This window comes from Anoplopoma fimbria, chromosome 20, assembly GCF_027596085.1.
Source record: "Anoplopoma fimbria isolate UVic2021 breed Golden Eagle Sablefish chromosome 20, Afim_UVic_2022, whole genome shotgun sequence".
Classification (NCBI taxonomy): Eukaryota; Metazoa; Chordata; class Actinopteri; order Perciformes; family Anoplopomatidae; genus Anoplopoma; species Anoplopoma fimbria.
The window spans coordinates 294,597-319,072 of NC_072468.1; the positions used below are offsets into that span (position 1 = coordinate 294,597).

Below are 24,476 nucleotides of genomic sequence, written 5' to 3' on the forward strand. Positions count from 1 at the left end.
ATGATTCAGTGGAAAGTGTTAACAGGAATCTCAAGCTAAAGAAATGTGGTATATAAGGAAGGAAACACAGAGACACACAGACAGAAATGAGGAAGCAGTGATTGCACAAAACTCACAATCCTGTTCACGCTGCACACATCCAGACACTGATTTCAAGGTAAGATCTACACATGTCAAACTGCGAAATATAGGAATTAAAAGTTATTGTATTATTTGAAAAATCTCTTGTTTTTACTCTTCACCTGCATTGAGTATTCTAGCAGGTAAATAAGGGACATTTAATTTGTTGCACATAGAGTACTAGAAGCAAATCAAAAGTGTTGACTTCATTGGTTCAAAAACAAAATGAGTGTTTTCATCGTCTCTTTTTCCCTCTATATTAGATGAAGTTTGTATTGCTGTTGGTGATGTTGACAGCATGTGCTGCAAGTCCTCAAGGTAAAGAAAATCCCCATTTAACAGATTGAATACCAAAAGGATTTTTCTCCCTTTCAAAATGAATTAGGATGAGACAAACAAAAGGTTTGGCAGTATATAAATAGCAGATTTTTGAACTGGGCAAAAAATGTCAAATGTCTTTACTTATATTACCAATGTTGTCTTTAAGAATATGTCTGCTGTATTTGAGATAATACATTTATTATTTTCTATTTTCACATATCATTTTCAGCTAACATTGTCCTACAAAATTAAGGTTAACAAATGTAACAGAACAGAAAGTACACAAAAGTTTATTATCTTTTAAAATCCAACGTGGATGTTTTAATGATTTCATAACTGATTGTGAATTTGTTTAATTGTTCACAATTTCTTGAATCGACACAACTGTAACACTGGTGCTCCTACTAATTTAAATAATTACAGCATTTGAAGATGAAATGTACCTACATATACTTGTGCAAAACACATATATACCAGACAAAACAATAAGCAAACCAAAAAGCTTAGTGGAGTTCCAAAAACATTTTTTTTTAATAACGGTATGCAGTGTCTCTTTTTGTATAAGACATAATAGTTGACATCATAGCAAGTATTTTTCTTCCTCAAAATGTTCTTATATATTCTGAATGATGGCGTGCCGAGCAATGTTTACAGATGTCAACTTGCAGTAGTTCATATGTTTTTAATACCTTTCATCCAAAATATGCAGTATATTCATTGATAAAAACTATAATGTATAATCTAGTTATTCAACTCTTAGCTAAACGATATGGCTGGAAAAATGTATCTATGCTGACAAACAAATAGATTTACAAAAAAACTAAACATCCTTCCTCTCTTCAGATCTGTCAGGTAAAATGTTCACCTTCCCACAACAAACCAACATAGCTCATGTGAGGTTGACAACATCAGGACCGGACTTTGGTGCTGCAACCGTCTGTCACAGGTAAAACTGAAAGTGCAACATTTCCACAACAACCCATTGTTCTTTGACTTTGAAAAGTATCATGTATGATAATGTCTTTGCAATGCCCACAGGTCCTTTACAGACCTTAAGCGAGACCACGCCCTTTTCTCTTTGGCCACACCCACTTCTGCCAATGACTTCCTGATTTTCTGGGATGAAGCAAATAAAGAGATGGAGGCCCATATCCGGAATCAGAAGTCAGAATATAAAGGGTGGGACTACAAGCCAAACATGTGGCACTCTATTTGTACAACATGGGACAGTGACTCTGGACTGGTGCAGCTGTGGTTTGATGGACAACCTTCCATTAGGAAATATGTCAGCTCTGGATCAAACATAGCTGGATCCACTACAATTATCCTAGGACAGGTACGCATTTATAACAAGCACCATAATAATTAAACACATTTATCCTTGGTTTATTGTGTATAGATTTCAGTACAAATATTGTACAATTACGCTTTTATTTACTGTATCTCAAACTGCATTTGTAATCTACAGGAGCAGGATTCCCATGGTGGGGGGTTTGACTTGAAACAGTCTTTCGTTGGCATGATGTCTGATGTCCACATGTGGAACTACGTCCTTTCCCCCTGTGAGATCCAGAAGTACGTGGATGGACTAAACTTCACCCCGGGGAATCTGCTCACCTGGAGTGCCCTGGAGTTCCAGGTCACAGGCAGAGTGCTGATAGAAGATAAACTAAAGATCTGTTACTAAATTTGATCACAAAACCACAATTATTGAAGTTACAATAGGACTTCAGTAATCGTGAGTTACACAAATCAAGTGGGTTTGAAATATGTTTCAATAAAGTACTGCTATAAAGGTGTTTCTTCACAGCCATCTTTATTGTGTGGTTAAACACAAAAATGTTCAGCCAGAGGTAGGTAGCAAAACTGACATGCCAAGACAGAAATGTTGGATTCTTATGAGTTTACATACAAAGTGCAAAGACGCAAAAGGACGCGAGAAGATGCAGAATTTGCACTAGGGCAGAGCAAATGAGGCAAATGACACGACGTGAATACGCAAAATCCATCTCATTAACGATTTGACGCAATTTAAATTTTCAGTTCAGGCGAGAAATTTGCATGACGCTGTGTCAAAAGCCTATCAGCGTTGATATTTTCCTAAGTGGGAACCCCGAGCTCTATGATACCTCATATAAGTAGACCGGACGAAACTATATGTATAAATGTATGTGCATAAACCATATGGTACAGGGAACAATAGCATGCCACACACAAAGGACAGGCAGGGAAGGGTATTCTGAAATGAAAGGAGGTAGAATGGCAGAATGGCAACAGTAATAAAAAAGTAAAAAGAAGTTATAAATTAGCTGGCATGCTTGTATTAAGACTAAATCCAACCCTTTGATTTAAGGTTTTCTATCTTTAGGTGGTTATCTAAGATTACTTGGGCTTTTTTTTTTTGCAAAATGTCACATTCACCAGTTTTTCACAACATGCAGAGATACACCATTCTTCATTAAATGTCAATCTGTAATCTGTGTGATTATGCCAACTAAAATTATTTCCTGGGCTTTTTTCATTTCCTATCTTTTTAAAATCAGATAAGATTTATAAAATAAAAAAGTGAATCAATTGACCACATGTAATGCTTGTTGTGAGACAAAGAATTATCACTCTGCATCTTTACCCAGGTGTTAAGCACAGCTACCACATTGTCTTGGTTTTGTATTACTGCTCAGACACTCTTATCAGACTAAAACTAAAAGGTGATGATGGTGTTTGTTGTCTGGTGACTAGGTAAGCAGGTAAATGTTTTATTTTTTTAACATGTTAGGCATGACAACTTTATGAAGATCATATCAGGGCTGTGGATCTGTCAGCTTGTTTTCAATGTCCTCTGCCCCCTACTGGCCAAAAATGGATTACGTCACCTTTAAATGAGTTTTGATATTTATATCAATTGCAATGATCTCTCTTTTAGACACTTAAATAAATCTTCATTCAATGGGACAGCAATACGTTGTAGTCACTCTCTCATATGTGAACGGGCCTATTCTACGAATATTGGCACAGGGCTAAAGTTTCTCCATGTTTCATCACTTTCCCAGTTCTTTGATAGTAAATCACACACACTCTGACAGGGACCTTTGATTGTTCATGCAAGTCATTCTGTGCAGCCAGATGCTGGCAGTCTCTCAATCAGTAAAACTACCACTCTGTCCCATGGATCCACATTCATAATGAGAATGCTAAAGAGGCTGGTAATTTACAGAGACATGTGGACACATAAATTATCAAACATTTTGTCTCTGAAGAAGCTAAAAACACTTCACTCTTGTTGAAGCTTCTCATGAAGCTCATGAGAAGAGACTGACCGACAGAGAGTCTGGACCGTTCTGTATTTCTTAAAAATCCTTGGCAAAATAAAGTACAATAACATGCACTTCCACATAAACTATGCTGCATAATAGCAGCTTTAGCAGCAAGTTCTCACCATAAACACCTCTCTTTTGAAATTTCCTGTTAAATCAAATAAGCATATGTGTTGTGTGAGAACTCAAAGGAGCCTCTTGTGTTACACAAGCAGGTTCCTGATGAAATGTGGGAAAACATGAGATTGCAATAAGCTAGAAGTTAATGACTCTTCAGCTTAATTGTTGTAGCCTGCATGCATTATCAGTGACTATTAGCTATTGCAAAAAAAGGGAACTCTAAATTTCAGTCATTTATCTCAATTGATTAAAACTGACACACAATATTTGTATCGTTGCACAGGTGACACCCTAAATAATTAGATAAGCTAGTTGCAATAGTTATAGTTGGAAATGATTGGCTTTCTCATTTTTAATGTTGTAATTTGATTTCATAAATGATTTCTCCTTGTTCAGCAAAGTACAAGTGTACACGTACATCCATACATAAATACATTTATATAACTCAAAATTATTAATCCATATAAAACAAAAGCTAATACAAATATATAGGACTATGAGAGAGTATACATCTGTCTTGGCACCATTTAGCATCTTCATGTACCTTTCACAGACAAATACCGAGTGATTTCTTCATGACATTTGGTGTATGATTTGTGTTTTTACTCACAATTTACTTATGGTCCTGGAAAAACTATAGCTGGTAGAACAAGGAAACAGTTACCCTGACTGTCATTTTCTCCACTCTTAATATGAAATTTACCTGAGTACATGATGGTGCCTAGAGGAGGGTGCACATTTCTCCCACTGTTCAAAATTTACATGAACAGAAGTTTTCTGTAAAGGGAATATAATGCCCTGACCCTTTAAAAGTAGTGCACTTCCCCTTAAAAATGTCTTTGTTGGTACTTTTTCCCACAGTAATATTCCAAAGTAGTATAGTTCCAAAGAGGGGAATGTTTACTTGTTTCTGTACTTCACTTACAGTATTTATTTCTTGCTTTTGCCTCTTGAGAAGGAACCTTTGATTAATATCTCTTGTTAAAGTGCATTTGACTAATAATTTGATCTAAATGAGGGACGATTGTTAACTTTACTTTCTTTACTTGTTTTCCCTGCATTAATTGTTTATTGGCTTCACCCGTATTCATAATGGGAAACAATTCTTAATCTGGTCAGTGGTAACTTTTCCATTTAGTCACTTGCCATTGCACCAAAAATGTAATCAAGCTGAAGAGGAAACAAAAGTTCAGATTTTATAGCATCACTTTTGTATCTTATTTTTGTGGTGTTATTTTTGACTGGTTGTATTTTAGGCAAGATATAACAAGTTTCATGTAATGTTAAATTATAAATTGTATTGTGATTAATAATTTCTGTATCTCAATAACTAGCTAAGCTTAAATGTTAAGTGTCCTTATTAAGGGAATTGTTATTAATACATCGGACATCATTTAAAGATTTAAATTTTTCTGGAATGAGCAGATAAATAAATTTACTGTGGAATGTGCTGCAAAAAGCAAGAGCTAATAAGTGTCTGTAAGGAGTTATCTTAAGTGTAATAATACTTTGGTAATACTGTTGATTTAAAAGTTGCTTGCCAAGAATGGGAAAATCTCTACCACAAAAGCCTGTACAGTAAATATAAAGTTGTGTTCTGGATTAAATACGGGGCTACTATAAATTTGAAATTAGCAAATTTCTCGTTAGCATGACTGTTGAATCTCAGAGTCAGTGTCTATTAGCTAGAGCACAAAAAGATGATTGCTTTAAGCTGCAGTAAGTGATCCTGTTAAAGTTAGGCTCAGCTGTTTATTTATGCTCGTGTAGAAGTGAGCCTTCATAGCTGGACATACATAATCATATTATGGGTTTCAGGTTTGCCTCGTTGTGTGAAATTAAACATGAGTGCAAATGATGAATGTAAGCAAGCTTGTTTCACAGTTTCTCTGTATGTTGCTACATCTTAATTCTTTCCTAAGGCAATGTTGAAATACTCTATCTAATTTATACATCAGCACACACACACACACACACACACACACACACACACACACACACACACACACACTCACTCACACTCGCACTCACATTAACGCAACACAACAGCAGGAAATTGGCTAATATCAACAGCAGTTCTTTGGTAATATAAGAACAATACAACCCCAGAGCCTGTAAGGGATGGCAGATTGTGTGTGCAGATAATTCTGTTAGATGCTAGATAACAGGACGCCTCTGACTAAATGTTCTGCTTTGGGCAAAAAAGGCGCTGCATATTTCTCTTGTAGCCCCAGACTCTGTCATGGCGACAGCTGCTTCCTCCTCCTCTCTTCCCTCCTCTGCATCTCGATCATCTGACAAAGTTCTGTTTTGCAAATACTAACTTCTCCTGTCCTTCCACACCTGCTATGCGGACTTGCCCACATGTTGTCTGTACCGAGTCCGAGTCACATGTGTACCCAGCTGCTCTAACACTAGACACTAGGCTGTGACGCATTCACTCATCCTGTATCCAAAATATTAGTTTGTGAACTGTGTTCTTTTTAAAATAGCACTAGGTCAAAAGCTGTGTAATAAACAGCGGGTAACGGTAATAAACTTTTCACATTGACACATTAATTATATCTGTGCTTTCTTAATTATCCAATGTGTACGTACTGTTATTGCAATGGTATGTGTCCGATCTTGTTTTCTGCTTTTGAAGTCCAAGATGGGCCATCTGACACCAGGCCTGTGAAGATAAGATAAGATAAGATAAGATAAGATAAGATAAGATAAGATAAGATAAGATAAGATAATCCTTTATTAGTCCCGCAGCGGGGAAATTTGCAGGCTAAAAGATAAAAATAAAAATGAAATAAAAAAACAAGTATTATAAATAAGCAATAAAAAACAGTAGAAAATCAACAATAACTGAAATATTATATTTACAGACAGAAAAAAAAAACTATTATGGCTACAATTGCACAGTGTATTGTATTGCACGTGTCATGTGTCATGTGGTCTGCTGGGAGCAGAGCTGGTTGTGCAGCCTGACAGCAGCAGGAAGGAAGGACCTGCAGTACCTCTCCTTCACCACCGGGGGTGAAGCAGCCGGTGGTGAAGGAGCTGCACAGAGCTGCCAGGGTGTCCTGCATGGGGTGAGAGGTGTTGTTCATCAGGGATGACAGCTTGGCCATCACCCTCCTGTCTCCCACCACCTCCACCGTATCCAGTGGACACCCAGCACACTGCTGGCCTTCCTGACAAGCTTGTTCAGTCTCTTCTTGTCGGCTGCTGAGATGCTGCTGCTCCAGCAGACCACTGCATAAAAGATGGCTGATGCCACCACGGAGTCGAAAAAGGTCCTCAGGAGTGCTCCCTGCACTCCAAAGGTCCTCAGTCTCCTCAGCAGATACAGTCTGCTCTGACCCTTTTTATAAAGTGCATTTGAATGATTAGTCCAGTCCAGTTTATTGTTCAGGTGAACACCCAGGTACTTATAAGATTTCACAATCTCAATGTCCTGTCCCTGGATGTTCACTGGTTCTGGAGGACAGTGTTTACCCCGGTGGAAGTCCACCACCAGCTCTTTGGTTTTACCAGAGTTGATCTGGAGGCGGTTCCGCCGGCACCATCCTATGAAGTCCTGGTTCAGTTCTCTGTATTCCCTCTCATCGCCGGCGGAGATGAGGCCGACGATTGCAGAGTCGTCAGAGAACTTTGCAGGTGGCAGGTAGCAGAGTTATATTTGAAGTCTGATGTGTAGATGGAGAAGAGGAATGGAGCCAGAACGGTTCCTTGTGGGGCCCCTGTGCTGCAGGACACCAGATCTGACTCACACTCCCTTATCCTCACATACTGTGGACGGTTGGTGAGGTAGTCCAGGATCCACAGTGAGGTGGTGGTCCACCCCGGTCTGCTCCAGCTTGTCCCTCAGAAGCAAAGGCTGGATGGTGTTGAAGGCACTGGAGAAGTCGAAGAACACGACTCTCACAGTGCTTCCAGCCTTTTCCAGGTGAGAAAGGCATCTTTGTAGCAGGTAGATATTATTATTATTATTATTAGCGTCATCCACCCCGATGCCCTGGTGGCTGATCAAATCTGTTAAAGAATGAGTTCAGATCATTCACCCACTGTTGGTCCCCCACAGGCTGTTGGTTGGGCCCCTTGTGGCCAGACATGGCCTTGAGGCTCTTCCAGACTCCACTGATGTTGTTCTGCTGCAGCTGATCCTCCATCTTCGTCCTGTAGACATTTTTCCCTTCCCTGATCTTCCTCCTCAGCCCTCAGCTCCTCCTTGTTTCCTGATCTAAAAACCCTCTTCTTCTCCTTGAGGAGGGTCTTTATATCAGGATTGATCCAGGGTTTGTTGTTGGAAAAACACTGGGACATTGGGATGTTGTGTCAGCAGCCTGCTTATCGCCGAGTGTATGACGTCACAGGCCGCTTCTCCGTCAGCAGAGGGGGGAATATACGCAGCTATTGTGATAACATGCGAGAACTCCCTCGGTAGATAGTCCGGCCTCATGCTAACGGCCAACAGCTCAATGTCCTCTGTACAGGTCTGCTCCTTAACAGTGATGTGTCCAGAGTTACACCATCTATCATTCACAAACACTGCCAGGCCTCCTCCCTTCCTCTTACCGCTCTCAGTCGTCCTGTCTGCCGCATGCGTGCTGAGTCTCCGGACACGGTGGTGGAAAGTGCAAAAAACTGCAGATAGATAGATTGTACTCAGTAGTTAGTCTTTTTCTTTTCTTTTTGTTTTCTTTTATAGGTAGAACCAAAATTGGTTCCCCAGTAGTCCAGACCTGTCAAACAAGTGATTTCTCCACAGGGGAAAAAAAAACATTAATGTGGCTCGAAATCTTGATGCCTGAATACGATAGCGTAATAACTAAGCCAAACTTGATCATTGATATAGTCTTGAATTCATTGCATTTTGATTCAGTGTTGATTCAGTGTTGCTCAAAACATCAAACTAAATTAAAGATTTTGACAAACAAAAGTTGAAAATTGTCTGATGTCCTTAAAACTCCACCTGACGATTCATTGCTGCCCTTCATTGCCCTTCCAGCAGAATGTACCGTATGGTTTCAATGAGCTACATGTAGCTGATTCATCAATCTCATAGAAAGAACAGTTTTGTAAAATGCTGTGACCTATTTTGTTGTTGACAGGTGTCTTGACCTGAGCCAATTACCTTTTATAATAATGTTGTCGCCTCCTATTTTAATTACCTGTGTACTGATGTCAAGGAGTTAATTATTAAAAAGGAATGAGGAAGCAGTGAGGGTATAAAACTCGCTCCGTTTCACTGTTTTACACAACATCCTCACACAGACTCAAAGGTAAGATCAAAGTACATTGAGAGTATAAATTAAGGACTCTGCACTTTTTCAATCTGTATTGTGTTGTATACCGTGTCATGCAATTATAAGTTACAGTAAATTGATTTGAAACGTATACTGGTAGGTAATAACGACTCAAGAGAATTTGATTTAGTGAGTTTAAACTAGCTATTTCTTCGGTGTCTCATTGTCTTTGTATCAGATGGCGTTTTTTTACCTCCTGTTGATGCTGACAGCATGTGCTGCAGGCCCTCAAGGTAAAACATATATGCTTAATTAACGAAGGGAAAAGAAGAGGGAATTTCACAATACATATATATGCACATGTAGACATTGTCATTCACCTTATGATTTATCATTTACAAACAACATTTTCTGAAATTGATATGATGAAACAGTTACAAATTGCAACTTGGGAAACACATTTGAAATGTACTGTATGTCACATGGTGCGAAAGTCTACTGTGCTCGTCATGATTCAACTCTCTTCAACTCTTTTTTTTGTAGATATGTGCGGTAAAATGTTGGTCTTCCCAGAAGAAACCAGTACAGCTAGTGTGAGACTGATAACATCACAACCGAGTTTTAGTTCTGTAACTGTCTGTCTCAGGTAACGTATTATGTAAGTGCAAAATGCTTGAACAAACTCACTTTATCTCTGACTATAAAAGCATCATATTTCATTTTTTTTTTTCATTCAATGCCTGCAGATCCATTACAGATCTCAGTCGAACCCACGCGCTATTCTCTGTGTCCACATCCTCTGCTGACAATGCCTTCCTGATATTCAAGGTTGCTGCAAGTGATGAGATTCAGCTACATGTTGACAATAAATGGAAAGGATTTGGAGCGCTGGACTACAAACTAAACGCATGGCAGTCTATTTGTTCTACATGGGACTCAGCATCTGGTCTGGGGCAGCTGTGGTTAGATGGAAAGCCCACAATTAAGAAATTCCTTGGTGGATCAAAAATAATAAATCCCATTACTATCCTCGGACAAGTAAGTGTAATTGAAAAACATAGTTTATAGAATTCCAGAAACTTCAGTAGATTAATACATTTAGTGTTCATTTTAAGTCTTTTAAGTATTGATTTTAATAGAAAAATCAGCAATATAATATTTTTATCTCAACCCTTTGCAATCACTACAGGAGCAGGATTCCTATGGCGGGATGTTTTCCAGTACTTTAAACACGTTTATCCTTGGTTTATTGTGTATAGATTTCAGTACAAAATATTGTACAATTACGCTTTTATTTACTGTATCTCAAACTGCATTTGTAATCTACAGGAGCAGGATTCCCATGGTGGGGGGTTTGACTTGAAGCAGTCTTTTGTTGGCATGATGTCTGATGTCCACATGTGGAACTACGTCCTTTCCCCCTGTGAGATCCAGAACTACGTGGATGATCTAAACTTCACCCCTGGGAATTTGATCAACTGGAGTGCGCTGGTGAACACGACCACGGGAAGAGTGCTGATTGAAAACAAACAAACAGGATGTTGCATGAATATGAAATGCAAACGCCCTGTTGACGTAAGGAGTGGCCAGAAAAAGTCTCAAGCTTAGTATTTGGGAAGGGCACCGGCTTTAACCAGCTTGAATCCAAATGTGCCATGTTTTACCAATTACAATCCTTATTTTAATCACCAATCCTCAATATAATGCGTGTTATAAACTGCGTAACTATTGCATGTAATTATGTCACATTTGTGATATATTTTGGGTCTGCCTTGTCTGCTGCTTTTTGTGTGATGTCCTTCTTGACACTTGTAATGGAAAATTATATTGGTGTATGTTGGAAGTATATGATGTAAAGGTTTTGAATGAAATGTACTATGATGTGAAGATTTTACTCTAAAGGTCGAGAACCTTGTCTCTCTGTATGTTAAGTTACACTGTGTGAAGGGGTTCTTCCCCCCCTCCCTGCCCTTATGCCCCCACCTTTTGGCCCTCTCACACCTTTGACCTTCCTCCCTACCTGAGACTCATATCCACCTTTTGGTCTTCTTCCTCTCCTTTGTCTTTCTTCCTTCTCCTAGACATCCATGCACCCCTTCCAATACACATTCATTGGCAGGAGATGCTAACTCAGAACCGAGCCGGCAGACACTGAATTGTAAACCTGGTCACCCCTTCTCTGTGATTTTCCCATATATACCAGAGGTGAGCAGCCTTGCTCTTGAGTTCAGTACTTTGCAGGCTCCCGGTGACTCTGTAAACTTCTGGCTCTTTCATGCAAAGAAATAAAATACCGCAAGGACATTCATTTGTTATTTGATCATTATTTCAACGCTCATTGAGACTCATCTCGGGACATAGATAGTACTAGTACAAATTGTGTATTAGTATAGTAAATTGTATTGGAAATTTCCACCACACACTTCATTAAAATTGGCGCATTTTGCAGTCCCGTCTCATGTCCATCATTCTGACATAAATCATTTAATAAAATTCAGCACATCAGTGGAAGGCTGGGGTGCCCTCAAAATTTTGGACCCCTTGATATCAGCTCAACAAGCCTTGATGATACACATTTCTTCTAATCTCTAGAATGTTTCAGAGGTCTAATCCAGCTCTGTGTCCCCGCGGTGCTACAAGATTTTGACTTCCTAGGTTAAATCTGTTTTATAGGCCATTACAAGGTCACCCACTGAAGACATGGGTAAAGCTTGGATTGCTGCATCAGCATCTGCAACGGAATCATTTCCACTGGGGATAGGGCTGGGGTACTTATTTTACATGCATAAATTATGTAAAATTGTTTATCATGTAGCTGAACAACAGCTGTATACATAGCAAAACTCAACACTAAAGACAGTAAATAAAGTGTGAATAATATATCAGACCATGAGCTTTTTGAGAGACCTGTATATTACTGTCTGTGTCCGAGCTGAGTTATTGTTGATCTATGTTCTGTTTTCTCCCTGCATGCTGCTGTAAAGTGGGGAACAAGATAACAGTAAGACCATATAAGATAAGATAAGATAAGATAAGATAAGATAAGATAAGATAAGATAAGATAAGATAAAATAAGATAATCCTTTATTAGTCCCGCAGCGGGGAAATTTACAGGATTACAGCAGCAAAGAGGATAGTGCAAAACAAGAGACATAGTAAATAAAAAAATTAAAAAAACACAAGATCAAAATAAGTATTATAAATAAGCAAATGAGCAATAAAAAACAGTAAAAAACAGTAAGGAACAGTAGAGAATCCACAGTAATATTATATATACAGACAGAAACTATTATAAATATTGTATTGCACAGTGTATTAGTGTATTAGTGTATTAGTGTCATGTGGTCTGCTGGGATATCTGCAGGTTCAAGATTTGCGATGTGTAGTTCTATTCATTAGCAAGATGAACATTTACTCATTTGCTTGACCATGTTTTTTTTGTAGCATTTGCTCAAATTGTATTGCACTAGTGATGCTGCAGGTGGCTTGCAAACATCAAGGGACTTCAACAATAAATTAGGCTGGAGGATAGGAGCTGAAACAGTAACACTATTCAACCTAAACGTCTCTCTTTTGACATTCCTGCTGAATCAATTAAGCATTATGTGCCGTGTGAGAACTCCGAAAAAGACCCTTGTGGTATGCTAGCTGCTTGCTGATGTAATGGAGGGCAACTTTTACCTCAACAGACAGAGATTGAGGGTTTGGACATATTGTAAAAGTTAAACTCAGCGGCTCATGAGGGACACTCACTCGGGATGCCATTTGCCCCTTGATATCCTGGGCCATGGTGCATGTGCACCATGCTGTGCTGAGTTGTACAGTCTCAATGCAATCCTGAGGCATTTCAGAATTGGGCCTTCTGATCTGTATGTAAAACCAGTAAGACCTTTATTTCATCTATTTCAGGTAACAAGTCTCAATTTTTCTTTGAACATGGAAAGCTCACAATTCAGAGTCCATAGAAGGCAAAAAAATGAATTTAAAAAATCCAATAACATGGATTAAATAGATTTGGGGTTTAATGTCTGTTCACAAGTAGGATATTGCAAGATAACTATTTTGGATGTTGAATGTCTACACAGCCTAGGATTTCTCTGAACACCTCTGTAACACGACAAAACATTAAGACAAAACCAATTAAATTAAGTTTTATTGAGATATGTTATCGGCTTCACAAAAAGTGGTATTGTTATAACGTTAGATAGTAATCAAGACATGAACATTTCATACAACTAAGCAAAAGACCTGGGCATGATAAGCATACATCTTGATTTATTAGAAATATAATTTTAACAACTATACACAAATAAACACTACCTCACAGCAATAAATTCCAAGTCATTTAGTGTCAAGATCATGTTGTTACAAAGCAAATTTGCAAAAACTCAAGCTATGTCCAACCTTTGGCATAACACATTTTATTACATACATTTAATTTAACGCCTAAGTGTACATTTGACGGATGAATCCTGGGTAAACGTTTTATGGTCCGTGTCTTTACCCACAGATTCAGCAGTTTATTTTTGCCTTTATAGCATTGAACCTTCAAGGCTGGACTCATTGGTTTCCTCTTTGGCCTTTCAACAGCTCTCAACATGGCAACGGTGAGACAGAGGCTTACAGCAAACAGTGCCAACAACGATGATAGTGCTGACAGAGAAACCGCCAGAGGAACCAGAGGGTGGGTGCTAGACTTCCAAATTGACGGTGTCAGTCAGGACAGCGTTATCGGCTGTAACCGCTTATGAGAGCTTACTATGTCATCACACTCCCCGAGCATTTTCTCAGAGTTTCTAATATAAGTTTCAACAGCAGTTTTCTTGTAATTGAAGAACAATAAAATGAGAGAGGATGTAAGGGATGGCAGATAATGCTGTTAGATGCTAGATAACAGAATGCCTCTGACTAAATGTTCTGCTTTGGGGGGAAAAGACAGTGAAAATGTATCTTGTAGCACCAGACTCTGTCATGGAGACAGCTGCTCCATCCTCCTCTCTTCCCTCCACCGACTTTGGATCATCTGATTAGTGTTGTACATACTAACATATCTCGTTGTTCCACACCTGCCATTCTGCACCATCAACCATCACTATTGACTTTGCCACCTTTGCTCATCTGCTGATCAAGTCACCTGTCATTGATAAACTGTCTTTGTGATGAAACCTACATTCTGCTCTGCCTCCTTGTACATGGTCTGATGATCTATCTGCATTGCCCTCTGTAACCCTGTTTTAGATCTGTTACAGACACCTGTTCTTCCTTCTGAGTCTGCTTTTGGCTTCCAAATCGGTTATCCACTGTGGTGTTGGCACTTGTATGGGTACATCTGTGTGCGCGTGTGTTGACTCTGCATGTGGTAATATAATTAGCTTAACCTTACTCTCCTGTACAGTGTGTATGTGCAAGCATAGTGTGTTAGTGTGCACGTTTGCATGCCCTCAAGAGGAAAGCAGGTTTGGGAAGCAAGGTATTTGTGTTAGAGAACAGGGAGATCAATAACATTCTGAAAAGAAAGCAACCTCAGGGATACAATTGCACCACTTGAAGGGAGAGGAGGAGAGAGGAAAGCGGAAACTGTTGCCTATGTTTATCAAAACAATGGGTCAGTGGGGGATATCAATCTATTTTTCTCCACGTTCTGTGAAAAAGATACAGCACAAACACAAAATCTGTTTTATTTTCAAAGATCAAAGGAAACAGACACATTTAAATCCAGAGAGACCTGTCCATTTGGCTGAAATAAACTTTGTATTTTTTGGTTTTGTTTGGCTAGAGCACAATTGAGATTAGGCATTGCCGACTGATCAAAGGACACAATCATCCACCAACTGAGCAAGGAAAAAATGATCTTTGGATGTTTTACTATAAGTATTACTCCTTCTACCTGCCAACCTGAATAATAAGAGATTTCACCCCCGAAACAGTAGACATTTTAGATAATGAATAAGTTATGTTATGAATATTTTCTCACTTTATGATCATCCGTATTTCAAATACTATTTGAAATGTATAGTTATGACCAGTTTTATGATCCCCAGCCCCCCTTAAAATAACAAATGAAATAGACTCTCAATAACCGGCATCTCAGATGACTTCAGAGGTCAGAGTTCACAGGTTGGTGGCCTTAACCATCTCCTCGTCTGGCTGTTTCCTCTCCCAGCCTTGTCGAATGCGAGTGAGGGTTCGATCCACGCAGGGCAGGAGGACCAGTGCCTTCAGCACCAACACCACAGAGGGCACAATCAGACAGAGCATGTAGCCCGGAGGAGTGTACCATTTGTAGGTAGAGGGACGAAGAAATTTGTTCCAGCCGTAAATGTAGCCATGCGCCGTGCATATGAACAGGGTTAGGTGGCCCAGCTTAGACTGAGAAAAAATCACATGAAAAGGAAATGTTAAAAGCAGTGTAAGATATTTTAGGAAATATGCTTATTCGTTTACCTCTTTCATGTCTCAAATATATAGTTGTGGCCAGCAGCTGGTTGGCTTAGGTTAGCACAAAGGAAACAGATGCCCGTCTTTTTCCAAAGCTAACACAATCCACCTACCAGCACCTCTAAAGCTCACTTAATCATGCGTTTTATCTCAGGAGGTTACCACGCTCGGAAATATTCCTGCACTTAACCCCACACACTTGGGTTTTCATACAAACAAGGGCATTCATTTTTAGCAGACACACCTCTAACTCTTGGCATAAAGAATATGAGCATTTTTCCTGAAACATAAAACTATTCATTTAAGCATTTTAAATACAAAAACCCATATTGCATGATAAAAATCTTGCTATTTTTTGCTGTTCAAAATTAGTTTGTTTTGGTTAAATTGAAACCATTGAAACTTTACAGTTGATTTTATTAATACCTGTAACAAACTGAACTTTTCTGTGGTATGTTTCTGATGTATTTACAAATGAATGTCTGTTTTGTTCTGTGCTTGTGTTACGATACGTTAAAATTTGAATTCAATATGAATCCAGTGTAATTGGTTTTGTAGCACAAGTGGCCTTTGAGGCTCGGTTATTGTCACTAATTACTTGGATAATGTGCTTTAATTTACATATTTAGCATTTGGCTGTTGATGTTCTCATCCACAGTGACTTAGCGTAAACAGCCCAATAAGGAAACATTCATATTAATGAAGTGCAGTAATAAACGTTGCCCCTTTAATGATATTCAACCCGTTTACAACAGCAAATCCTTCTGCTGTGAGCATTAACATTCAATCATTTACATTCCTCGGTTGACAACCCCTGAAAAGAAAAACAGTTTATGTAAATTGATACCAGTTATATTATTATATATTATTATATATTATTTTTTATCACAATTCTTCTTACCAGATCATAAGAATTATCTTGACCTAGACCTCTATCTCTGACTCTCATTCCCTATCTGAGGTCTACCTACGGACCTGACCTTTACACAAATGAACCTGTGACCTGTATTAACAATCTCCTCCCTAAGGATTATACCAGGTATCATAATTCTATTTAATGAATAACTTAACATTTAAGATCCTGGTCTAAAGTCAGCCAGGCTTTCGCTCTGTGTGCCTGTGTAAGGCAGTTAGTTAACTAGCCTCTGGGGATATGACTGCCAGTGACATATTGCTTTTACAACACTTTAATAACTCTACTGAAATCTTGGAAACTCCATAGATAGATTATCACAGTCCTAAAATACTTTATTTTACTGATAGTAAGCACATGACATGACATAAAGTCGGAGGACCCTGAGGTGAACGCAAGCACACACCCCCACACTTAAACACTAACACATGCAACTAAAGGACTGTAGGTTTCCAGCTGCGCTCTGACCTGAATGAAGTTGAACTCTCTCCAGCTGAGAGAGCCTCCCACCGAGGGCAGAGATGTTAGTCCTAGCAGGACGTAAAGAAAGAAGCCCAGGATTCCCAGCACATAGAATGAGTCTTGGCCCCATGCCTCTGTGTTATCAAAGTAAAACGGCGTGGTTTTATTGTTTTTCATCTGAGGAAGAAAGAGAGACAGTACTGTAAGTATAATTAACTTTATACTTACAGTACTGCAAGGTTTGACCCAGCCTGCCTTACCTCATCCACCACAAGCGAGATGAGTTTGTGTCTGACAGAATAGCGAGTAGGAGTGACGAATGTATAGATGGCATGGAGAAAAGCAAAGCCCAGTGCAATCAGACCCATCTGCTTCCTACACAGCATCCAGCGGTCCAGCCAATCAGGAAAGCGTCTGGAACATGCAAAAACTGAGCTAAGACTTTAAAAATGAAACATCTTTTTTTTCTTTTTTTCACATGAAATGGCAGAGGAGATTTTTGTGATGGTTTGATGTCTGACCTGTACTTGGTTCCTCTGTAGAGCTGAAGGAAGGCAGCTATGACACCAGGCAGGTAACACAGAGACAACATGATGAGAGACACAATGGGGAACACCTGAAAGACGGGGGATGAACAGAACAAATCCTTTAAAGTGGAACACAAAATACCATCTACAGAGCATTTAACCTGACGGTGGCAAATTTTTACCTTGTTGCCCAGGGACACCATGATTCTGAAGGAGATGTCTTTTCCTTTGTCCACATAGGCGTAGATGACATCTCTAATGAGCAGGTAGAAGAAGAAGAAAGCGAGGAGGCCTACAGCCACGCGTAGCGGCAGCCTCCACTCTGGGAAAAGCTGCAGGGGGAAGTCCTCCAGCTCTCTGGCTGCTGACAGAGACCCTTTATCCAGAACAGTGAGGCCCAGTTTGGTGGACATCTCTGCTACCGCCTGCTTCGCTTCTGCACTGTTCCCACACAGGTACACCTGTAGCATGGAGGTGGAGGTTATTTTTTAAATGTGTTGCGGCCGTTTAAATAAAAAGGCTGGTGATGTACTATATATTTTTTATTTTTTATTTTTTTTGCAGTCAACAAATAACATAAGAAGCCCAAAACAAGCAGTAGTCCACCTCTTATCACTTTCCAACTTCCAAGGCCAGACAAGAGTAAACTGTGTATTTGTTCGGAACTATTTTCAGCGAACTGATTTTGTGAGCTAGTGAATATTGGCGGCTGTGGCACATGAGGTAGAGCGCTTGTCCCGTAACCACAAGGTTGGTGGTTCAAGCCCCTCTACCGGCAACATGCAGGTGTCCTTGAGCAAGACACCTAACCCCAAGTTGCTCCCCGGGCGCTTCATTGCAGCCCACTGCTCCTCCGGGATGGGTTAAATGCAGAGAAATAATTTCCCCATTGTGGGACTAATAAAGGATTGATTATTATTATTATTATTATTATATTTACAGCAGCAGAATGGTGTTTGTTGGACCGATTCAAAATAAACTACAATGCCCATGTTTATCTCATTGAAGGAGCATGTCAGCCACGTCCTTGTAATGTATGTAGAAGGGGATATTATTTTATTTTTATCAGCAATTATATAGTCTATTAGTCAGACATTTAAAACAAGCTAAAGCCTCAGAATAACAAAAATAGAAGTAAGTTCCTTTTGCTGCTAATAATCAGCCTAAGATTATTGTTAGATGACTCACAAACCCTGTTTGGAATATATAGCACATGACTGCAATGTATACAGTGTCTGTCTACAGAATTAGCCTTCTTTTGTTGATCTCCACTGTGCTGTTTCAGTCATTTTGAGATGAAGCCCTCTTGAAGTGTATGACTATGCAAATACACATCTATACTATATATACATACATACTCAATATGTAATCCTATTTCCAGATCTTTACCATGCCGAAGGTTATTACCACACTCACAGCTTTGTGATAAGAAGATTAACTTGTTTGTGAAGGGAGAGCGATAGAAAGCACGCGAGAGTGAGAGAGAGAGAGAGAGAGAGAGAGAGAGAGAGTGAGAGAGAGAGAGAGAGAGAGAGAGAGAGAGAGAGAGAGAGAGAGAGAGAGAGAGAGAGAGAGCAGTTTGACAGGCATATAGTAGAGTCAGTGGGATTGAGCAGTTTTTCCCCCAGGTGTGTGTATAAGTGGACCGGGCAGCCAGCCATGTCTCCCTACATTACTGCACCAGTAGCAGCAGGGGATGGCCGACAGACTAAATCTTCATCTGAATGTAAATGTGACAGAGGCACAGCCCCGCTGTGGATCTAATCAAATTGCTGGCCAACGAATAGCACACACTTACAAGCATGTGTGTGTAGATATATACTGTACCTACACATGCACTGATAAAGACACACATTCAGACACTCAGGTTCTCTCACAGCTACCTGTTTTCAGAGAAAATAGAGCACTGCAGTGGTGCGTGTGTGTGTGTGTGTGTGTGTGTGTGTGTGTGTGTGTGTGTGTGTGTGTGTGTGTGTGTGTGTGTGTGTGTGTGTGTGTGTGTGTGTGTGTGTGTGTGTGTGTGTGTGTGTGTGTGTGTGTGTTGAAGAGGATTCAAGGCAGATTCAGGTTTGGTCTCAAGAGGTTTCAGCGTGTTTGTGTTTCTCTTTGTAGCTGTGAAACGGAAGCTGCAATAAACAATGGTCTTTCTACTCTGTAACATCATTAAGTGTGTTTATTTGTTTGTTTGTTTGTGTGTTCATACAAGCACTGTCCTCGTTGTCTCTTGCATTGTTATGGAAAGACGGCAAAGTCAATCTTCTGCATCAACACAAATGAAATCAATTTCCTTCCTAAGGTTTGTGTGGTTTATCGTGAAGCATTCATCTTCTATTATTAACAAGCCTAAGAGACAATTTTTCAATTGTGTTCCAGGAAATGTTGTAAACTGTTATTGTTGTCAGGTGGGAGGTTAAACATGTGCCCCATGATGAAAATATGAAGTTGGTTAGCTCTGTTACTGCTCTGTCTTTATATCTTTACAGTCAACCAAGGCCTTCCTCAAGGTTCAGGAGCTTCCTGTCTGTTTCACCCTGATCCGACTGACTTCTGAAAACAGATTCCTTATTTCCACCCCTCTCTCACCTGTTTTCCTGCCAGAAGTCCATTCTGCAAGGCCCAGGCAGACAGCGTGTTAAGGCCTTTCACCACAGCAGCTCCAGGGACCAGTCTGAGGAACACACAGCAAGGACTTTAGCTGCTATTGTTTCTATCTACAAATACACAAACAGGAAAAGAAGGGCCTGAAAATGGTGAGAATCAATGTTTCCACTTCAAATGAATAGACCAACAGCAGGCCATGGGAGCTGCAACCCTGCAATTTATTTTCATTTCTGTTGGATTCAGTTGAGAGTTTTGATTTTTAATGCTCTAAGTGGTTTTTAGGAGGACTTTCCCAAAAAAAAGACTGCACCTACTGATGCAAAATGATTGTTGACATTATACTTATGTTTATCTGCAGAAAGGTTAGCTCCATTAATAAAACAATACATTTATGAGGATTGAAGCTTTAACATGCACAGTGTCTGTTACCTCTGCAGGTAGGCGGCATTTGCTTCTGGGTACATGTCTTTCTTGAGGTTGTTACTGAGGTCCACCAGCACCTTGTAATCAAACCATCAGCATCGACAGGGTGAAGTTCAATCAATTCAATTAACTCTTATCTTGTCTCATACATATTCATATTACAATAAAGGGAGAATGTTCAGCTATTTGGAAAGTATGATAAAGGTGAATAGAACTGAGCTGATTACCAAAAGAAAAAAATGCTGATTAAGCCTTGTCACCAGTGTTGATTTACAGACAGAGGGGTTACTGTATTACCATTACTTTTACGGTTTTACGGTTACTGTATTACTTTTGTCTCACCAAGTAAAGTGTTCCACCCTCAGTTATAAGAAACACAGTAATTTCTGATTTGAGTCTGATTCTGATAAGATTTTTTTCTAAAAAAAATTATTTCATATGTCATTGTTTTATTTTCCAGTTGAAATATGCTTTATCTGCATTTTGTTTTGCATATCTTATTTTTATTGAGGTACATCCTATTTTGTTTTATTTTTTGTTTTATTTTTTTCCTGATTCATTTTGGGCAGTGATTAAATGTTTAAATCTTTGTGAAGCACATCTGTCTTTAAATGCTGTGTACATGTGGCTGTGTATATATGGCTATGTATAAAGTTTTTTGATCACTACAAGATGTTGCTAGACCTACTCTCTTTGTCCTTGACCTCTTCATCCTGTCTAAACCATATATCAGGTATCACAATGAGTAGTACAAAAGTTTGAAGTAAAAACAGTGAAAAGCTTGTGCTACAAAGAAATCACTTCATTAATTTTATTATGAATAAATAGTAACGGCCCTAACACTTAGACTCTAATGTGATACTGTGTGTTACAACACTGTACAACAGTTGCTGAGAAATATATTAAGAATAAATCTAGAATGAAATGGGCATTAATTAATAAATAGATAATACGTTTCACAAACTCTAAATCATGGATTCTTTTGTGGCAAATGGTAAATTACTTTAGAAAAAATACAAGGGTATCTGAAGGGAGGAAGGCATCAGAAGATAACCTTGTGGGGTCTCAAGATGATTTAGAGGCAAAACATACGTCCACTACACATTTATTTGACTAGTCAATGCTTGTTTCTTTTGAAAAACATTTGACACTTCTAAAAAATGTTCAAATGAAACAGTCTGGGGGAAAATTATTATTCTTTGGTGAAACTATTTTAAAGTCCATGTTTTCAGGACTACTTATATATCGGATCATATCACATGAAACGTATGACTGCCTTTTATACTGTTTTTGTATTAGTTACTATTTTGTGTCCCCTCAAATGAAGTAGTCCATTACTGTGAGCTATTTCGCAGAAAGCATCTTTATAACTATATGATCACCTTAAATTAACTTCAGCTTAAATTACGTTCAGTTTTGTTAACACAAGCGGGTACCTTATTGCTGATTGATTGATTGATTGATTGATTGATTGATTGATTGATTGATTGATTGATTGATTGATTGATTGATTGATTGATTGATTGATTGATTGATTGATTGATTGATTGATTGATTCTAACATCAAACCATGATTTACCTTTCCTTTCAGATGAGGTGCCATTGTCTCCAGGAATGCATAGTGTTCTCTGTGAACACAAATAAAGATCAGACTGGCAGATTGGGATGCTGCTTCGTGGCTCATCACCTGTACAAAACACAGAAACCAAGACATTAAGAATTAACATATTTGAGCTGCACACACACACACACACACACACACACACACACACACACACACACACACACACACACACACACACACACACACACACACACACACCTTTTTTGTACATTTTGATGGACTAAAAGTGCTATGTTAAGCCATGTGTAGTACCTGAGCTCCCTGAGGCAAGGGGCCACAGCTGTGAGGTCTGCGGCTGCCGTACACCACCCTGTAGCCAGACTGGAGCAGACGCAGCCCCAGAGAGCGCCCTAGGTCCCCCGTCCCGAAGATACACAGCATCTCTGGCACAGGGGCAGCTGCTGTGCCAAGAGGATGCAGCAACACACTCTCTGGCTTCATCATCTCCAACAGTCCATTCACCGCTGTAATGTTCTCACTTGGACTTTGGATGGTCACTGTTCCCTGCTGTGTAGTTATATTGCTGTGGAATCTGACCTGTACACTGCCTCTCCCTCTTTGAGTGTGCATAACACCGTGGGATTTTTAACCCCTTACTGCCCGCTGTAAGAGCGTGTGTGTGTGTGTGTGTGTGTGGGGGGGGGATTGGGTTATTCTTAACACCTGCAATCAACACCTTAGATCATTTATTGCAGGAGTCACTCCATTAAAGAGTATATGTTTATCTTTTTATTACTGCATTATTACTGCATGTGCAGTCAAGAGATTGACTGATACAGCAGGATTTTAAAATGTAATCTGCCGCTGCAACTATAATCTCAGATGCGTTTATATTTTTAACATTTAATCTCTTCTTAGAAACACAGACCATTTTAGAGGGCATATCTGGTTGGGTCAGAATCTAACTTTCACGTTTGCTGAAAAAATAAATTCTGCTTCTTTCCAGGGCTGCCTTATTCTATTTCTTTCCACACTAGACATGGTGCCATGTGGGAGATCCTGGCCCACAGATTCATTATCATTTCAAAACCCAGTGTTCCAACCAAACGACTGGGAAGAGAGTTTGTGCAAATAGTGTTCATGTCCGCATGGCTGAAACATCTGCAAAGTTGTGACACGAATAAACTCAACAGAGCAGAAAAGAAGCTTGGCACACATGTAAGTGTTCTGTGTGTGGCTGCTTTACTTTGTATGAATGCATGGCTTTGCTTGCAAGTGTTCGTCGGTCCCTGTGTGTGTGTGCCCATGCACGAGTGTGTGTGCACGCTGAAATGGGTCAGAACGATGTGAGCGGACTAGAGTCTCAGCTGTGATCTGAAGCACCTGGGGAGTTGGCTCTGCAGGCAGGGTGACTACCTGGCTGTAGAAATGACACACAGCATCACATCAACTTTACCTACTATGTGCTCAAAAATACGCTCCTCATCATAAAAGCAGCCTCATTGAAATCACAATGTGCATATAGAGAGCCGGCGATATTTATGGACGACAAGCAGCGCGTTACCTAAAGAGCTTTTACAGTCAAGTCCATAACTAAAGCATTAATGTCTACCTTGGGGGATGTTGCAGCAAAATGAGAAATCATTTTATGCCTAACCTTTAAGGCATCCATTCACTTGTAGCGCTGTTAGAATAGACCTGATAGCAGATCCAGTCGGATGACTCATTTACTCGCTCTGCCTCCAGGACATCTCCCCTTTCTTCTCCTCCTCCCTCTCTATCGGCCTAAAAGTCACTCTCTCTCCTGCAGCTTCTGCCTTTCTTTCTCCCTCTCTCCCTTTTGCTCTCAACACTCTCTCGCCCGCCCCCCAGTGCTCCCCGGCCTCTCTTTTCCAATCTGTCTCTAAATTAACAACAATTGAAATCATTGAGTAATTTCAAGTAAAGCTGGCTGTTATATTTTCCATTGTCTGTCTCTTTAACAGAACAGGGTAAACTAAAATAATGCCTCTTTGCTCTCAAGGTTATCAACCCCCTTCTCCTAAACACACAGAAAAACACAGGTTGCATATTTTAAGGACACTTTCCTGAGGCTGGCTGCAATTAAGCCTTCAGATTTCAGTTGTGGTTGATTTGTCAACACCTGAAGCTACAGGTAGTAACGAAAGGTGAGTTTTAATCATAGACTGTAATAAAGGTTTTAATAATACAGGTTCCAGAGGGACATGAAATGACAAGTGTCAACCTCAGGGGACATCCCTTATGTGTGGGAAAACAATTTGAATCTTGTGCAAGACTTTGCTTACCTTGCACGTCAGCTTGATTCTCGCGATATCTTAAGATCACACGAAATCCATCTTGCCAGGCCAAAAGTTATGTGTCTGTGTTTGCCAATCAGTGTCCTCTGAGGAGCAACTGCTAGCTTTGGGCGTGGTT

At 39.6% G+C, this 24,476-nt stretch overlaps 3 protein-coding genes across 3 annotated transcripts; 2 read left to right on the plus strand and 1 right to left on the minus strand.

The window, feature by feature from the left end:
* The first annotated feature begins 53 nt into the window (after positions 1-53).
* Positions 54-2,236, plus strand: LOC129108988 (C-reactive protein-like). Its single transcript, XM_054620888.1, has 5 exons — positions 54-157; positions 384-438; positions 1,285-1,387; positions 1,480-1,777; positions 1,910-2,236. The coding sequence occupies exons 2-5, from the start codon at positions 384-386 to the stop codon at positions 2,126-2,128; spliced, it is 675 nt and encodes a 224-aa protein (XP_054476863.1). The 5' UTR covers positions 54-157; the 3' UTR covers positions 2,129-2,236.
* Positions 2,237-9,350: 7,114 nt separating this feature from the next.
* Positions 9,351-10,720, plus strand: LOC129109196 (serum amyloid P-component-like). The gene is made up of 4 exons (XM_054621202.1): positions 9,351-9,405; positions 9,656-9,758; positions 9,859-10,150; positions 10,442-10,720. Exons 1-4 carry the CDS (start codon positions 9,351-9,353, stop codon positions 10,718-10,720), a joined length of 729 nt encoding a protein of 242 aa, XP_054477177.1.
* Positions 10,721-15,223: 4,503 nt separating this feature from the next.
* Positions 15,224-22,670, minus strand: LOC129109202 (metalloreductase STEAP4-like). The gene is made up of 9 exons (XM_054621222.1): positions 22,353-22,670; positions 22,056-22,163; positions 20,483-20,553; positions 20,036-20,120; positions 17,635-17,913; positions 17,447-17,541; positions 17,186-17,339; positions 16,932-17,102; positions 15,224-15,481 (listed from the first exon to the last, which is right to left on the minus strand). Exons 1-9 carry the CDS (start codon positions 22,668-22,670, stop codon positions 15,224-15,226), a joined length of 1,539 nt encoding a protein of 512 aa, XP_054477197.1.
* Positions 22,671-24,476: the final 1,806 nt, after the last annotated feature.

Excerpts from the sequence above, each read along its gene's own strand:
- LOC129108988 (XM_054620888.1), top strand. The coding sequence starts at position 384 with ATGAAGTTTGTATTGCTGTTGGTGATGTTGACAGCATGTGCTGCAAGT. Across the intron at positions 1,388-1,479 it reads GCTGCAACCGTCTGTCACAG|GTCCTTTACAGACCTTAAGC; the intron begins GTAAAACTGAAA and ends CAATGCCCACAG. Across the intron at positions 1,778-1,909 it reads CTACAATTATCCTAGGACAG|GAGCAGGATTCCCATGGTGG; the intron begins GTACGCATTTAT and ends TGTAATCTACAG.
- LOC129109196 (XM_054621202.1), top strand. The coding sequence starts at position 9,351 with ATGGCGTTTTTTTACCTCCTGTTGATGCTGACAGCATGTGCTGCAGGC. Across the intron at positions 9,759-9,858 it reads TCTGTAACTGTCTGTCTCAG|ATCCATTACAGATCTCAGTC; the intron begins GTAACGTATTAT and ends CAATGCCTGCAG. Across the intron at positions 10,151-10,441 it reads CCATTACTATCCTCGGACAA|GAGCAGGATTCCCATGGTGG; the intron begins GTAAGTGTAATT and ends TGTAATCTACAG.
- LOC129109202 (XM_054621222.1), bottom strand. The coding sequence starts at position 22,670 with ATGCACACTCAAAGAGGGAGAGGCAGTGTACAGGTCAGATTCCACAGC. Across the intron at positions 17,542-17,634 it reads TGGTGTCCCTGGGCAACAAG|GTGTTCCCCATTGTGTCTCT; the intron begins GTAAAAATTTGC and ends CCCGTCTTTCAG. Across the intron at positions 15,482-16,931 it reads GAGAGTTCAACTTCATTCAG|TCTAAGCTGGGCCACCTAAC; the intron begins GTCAGAGCGCAG and ends ATTTTTTCTCAG.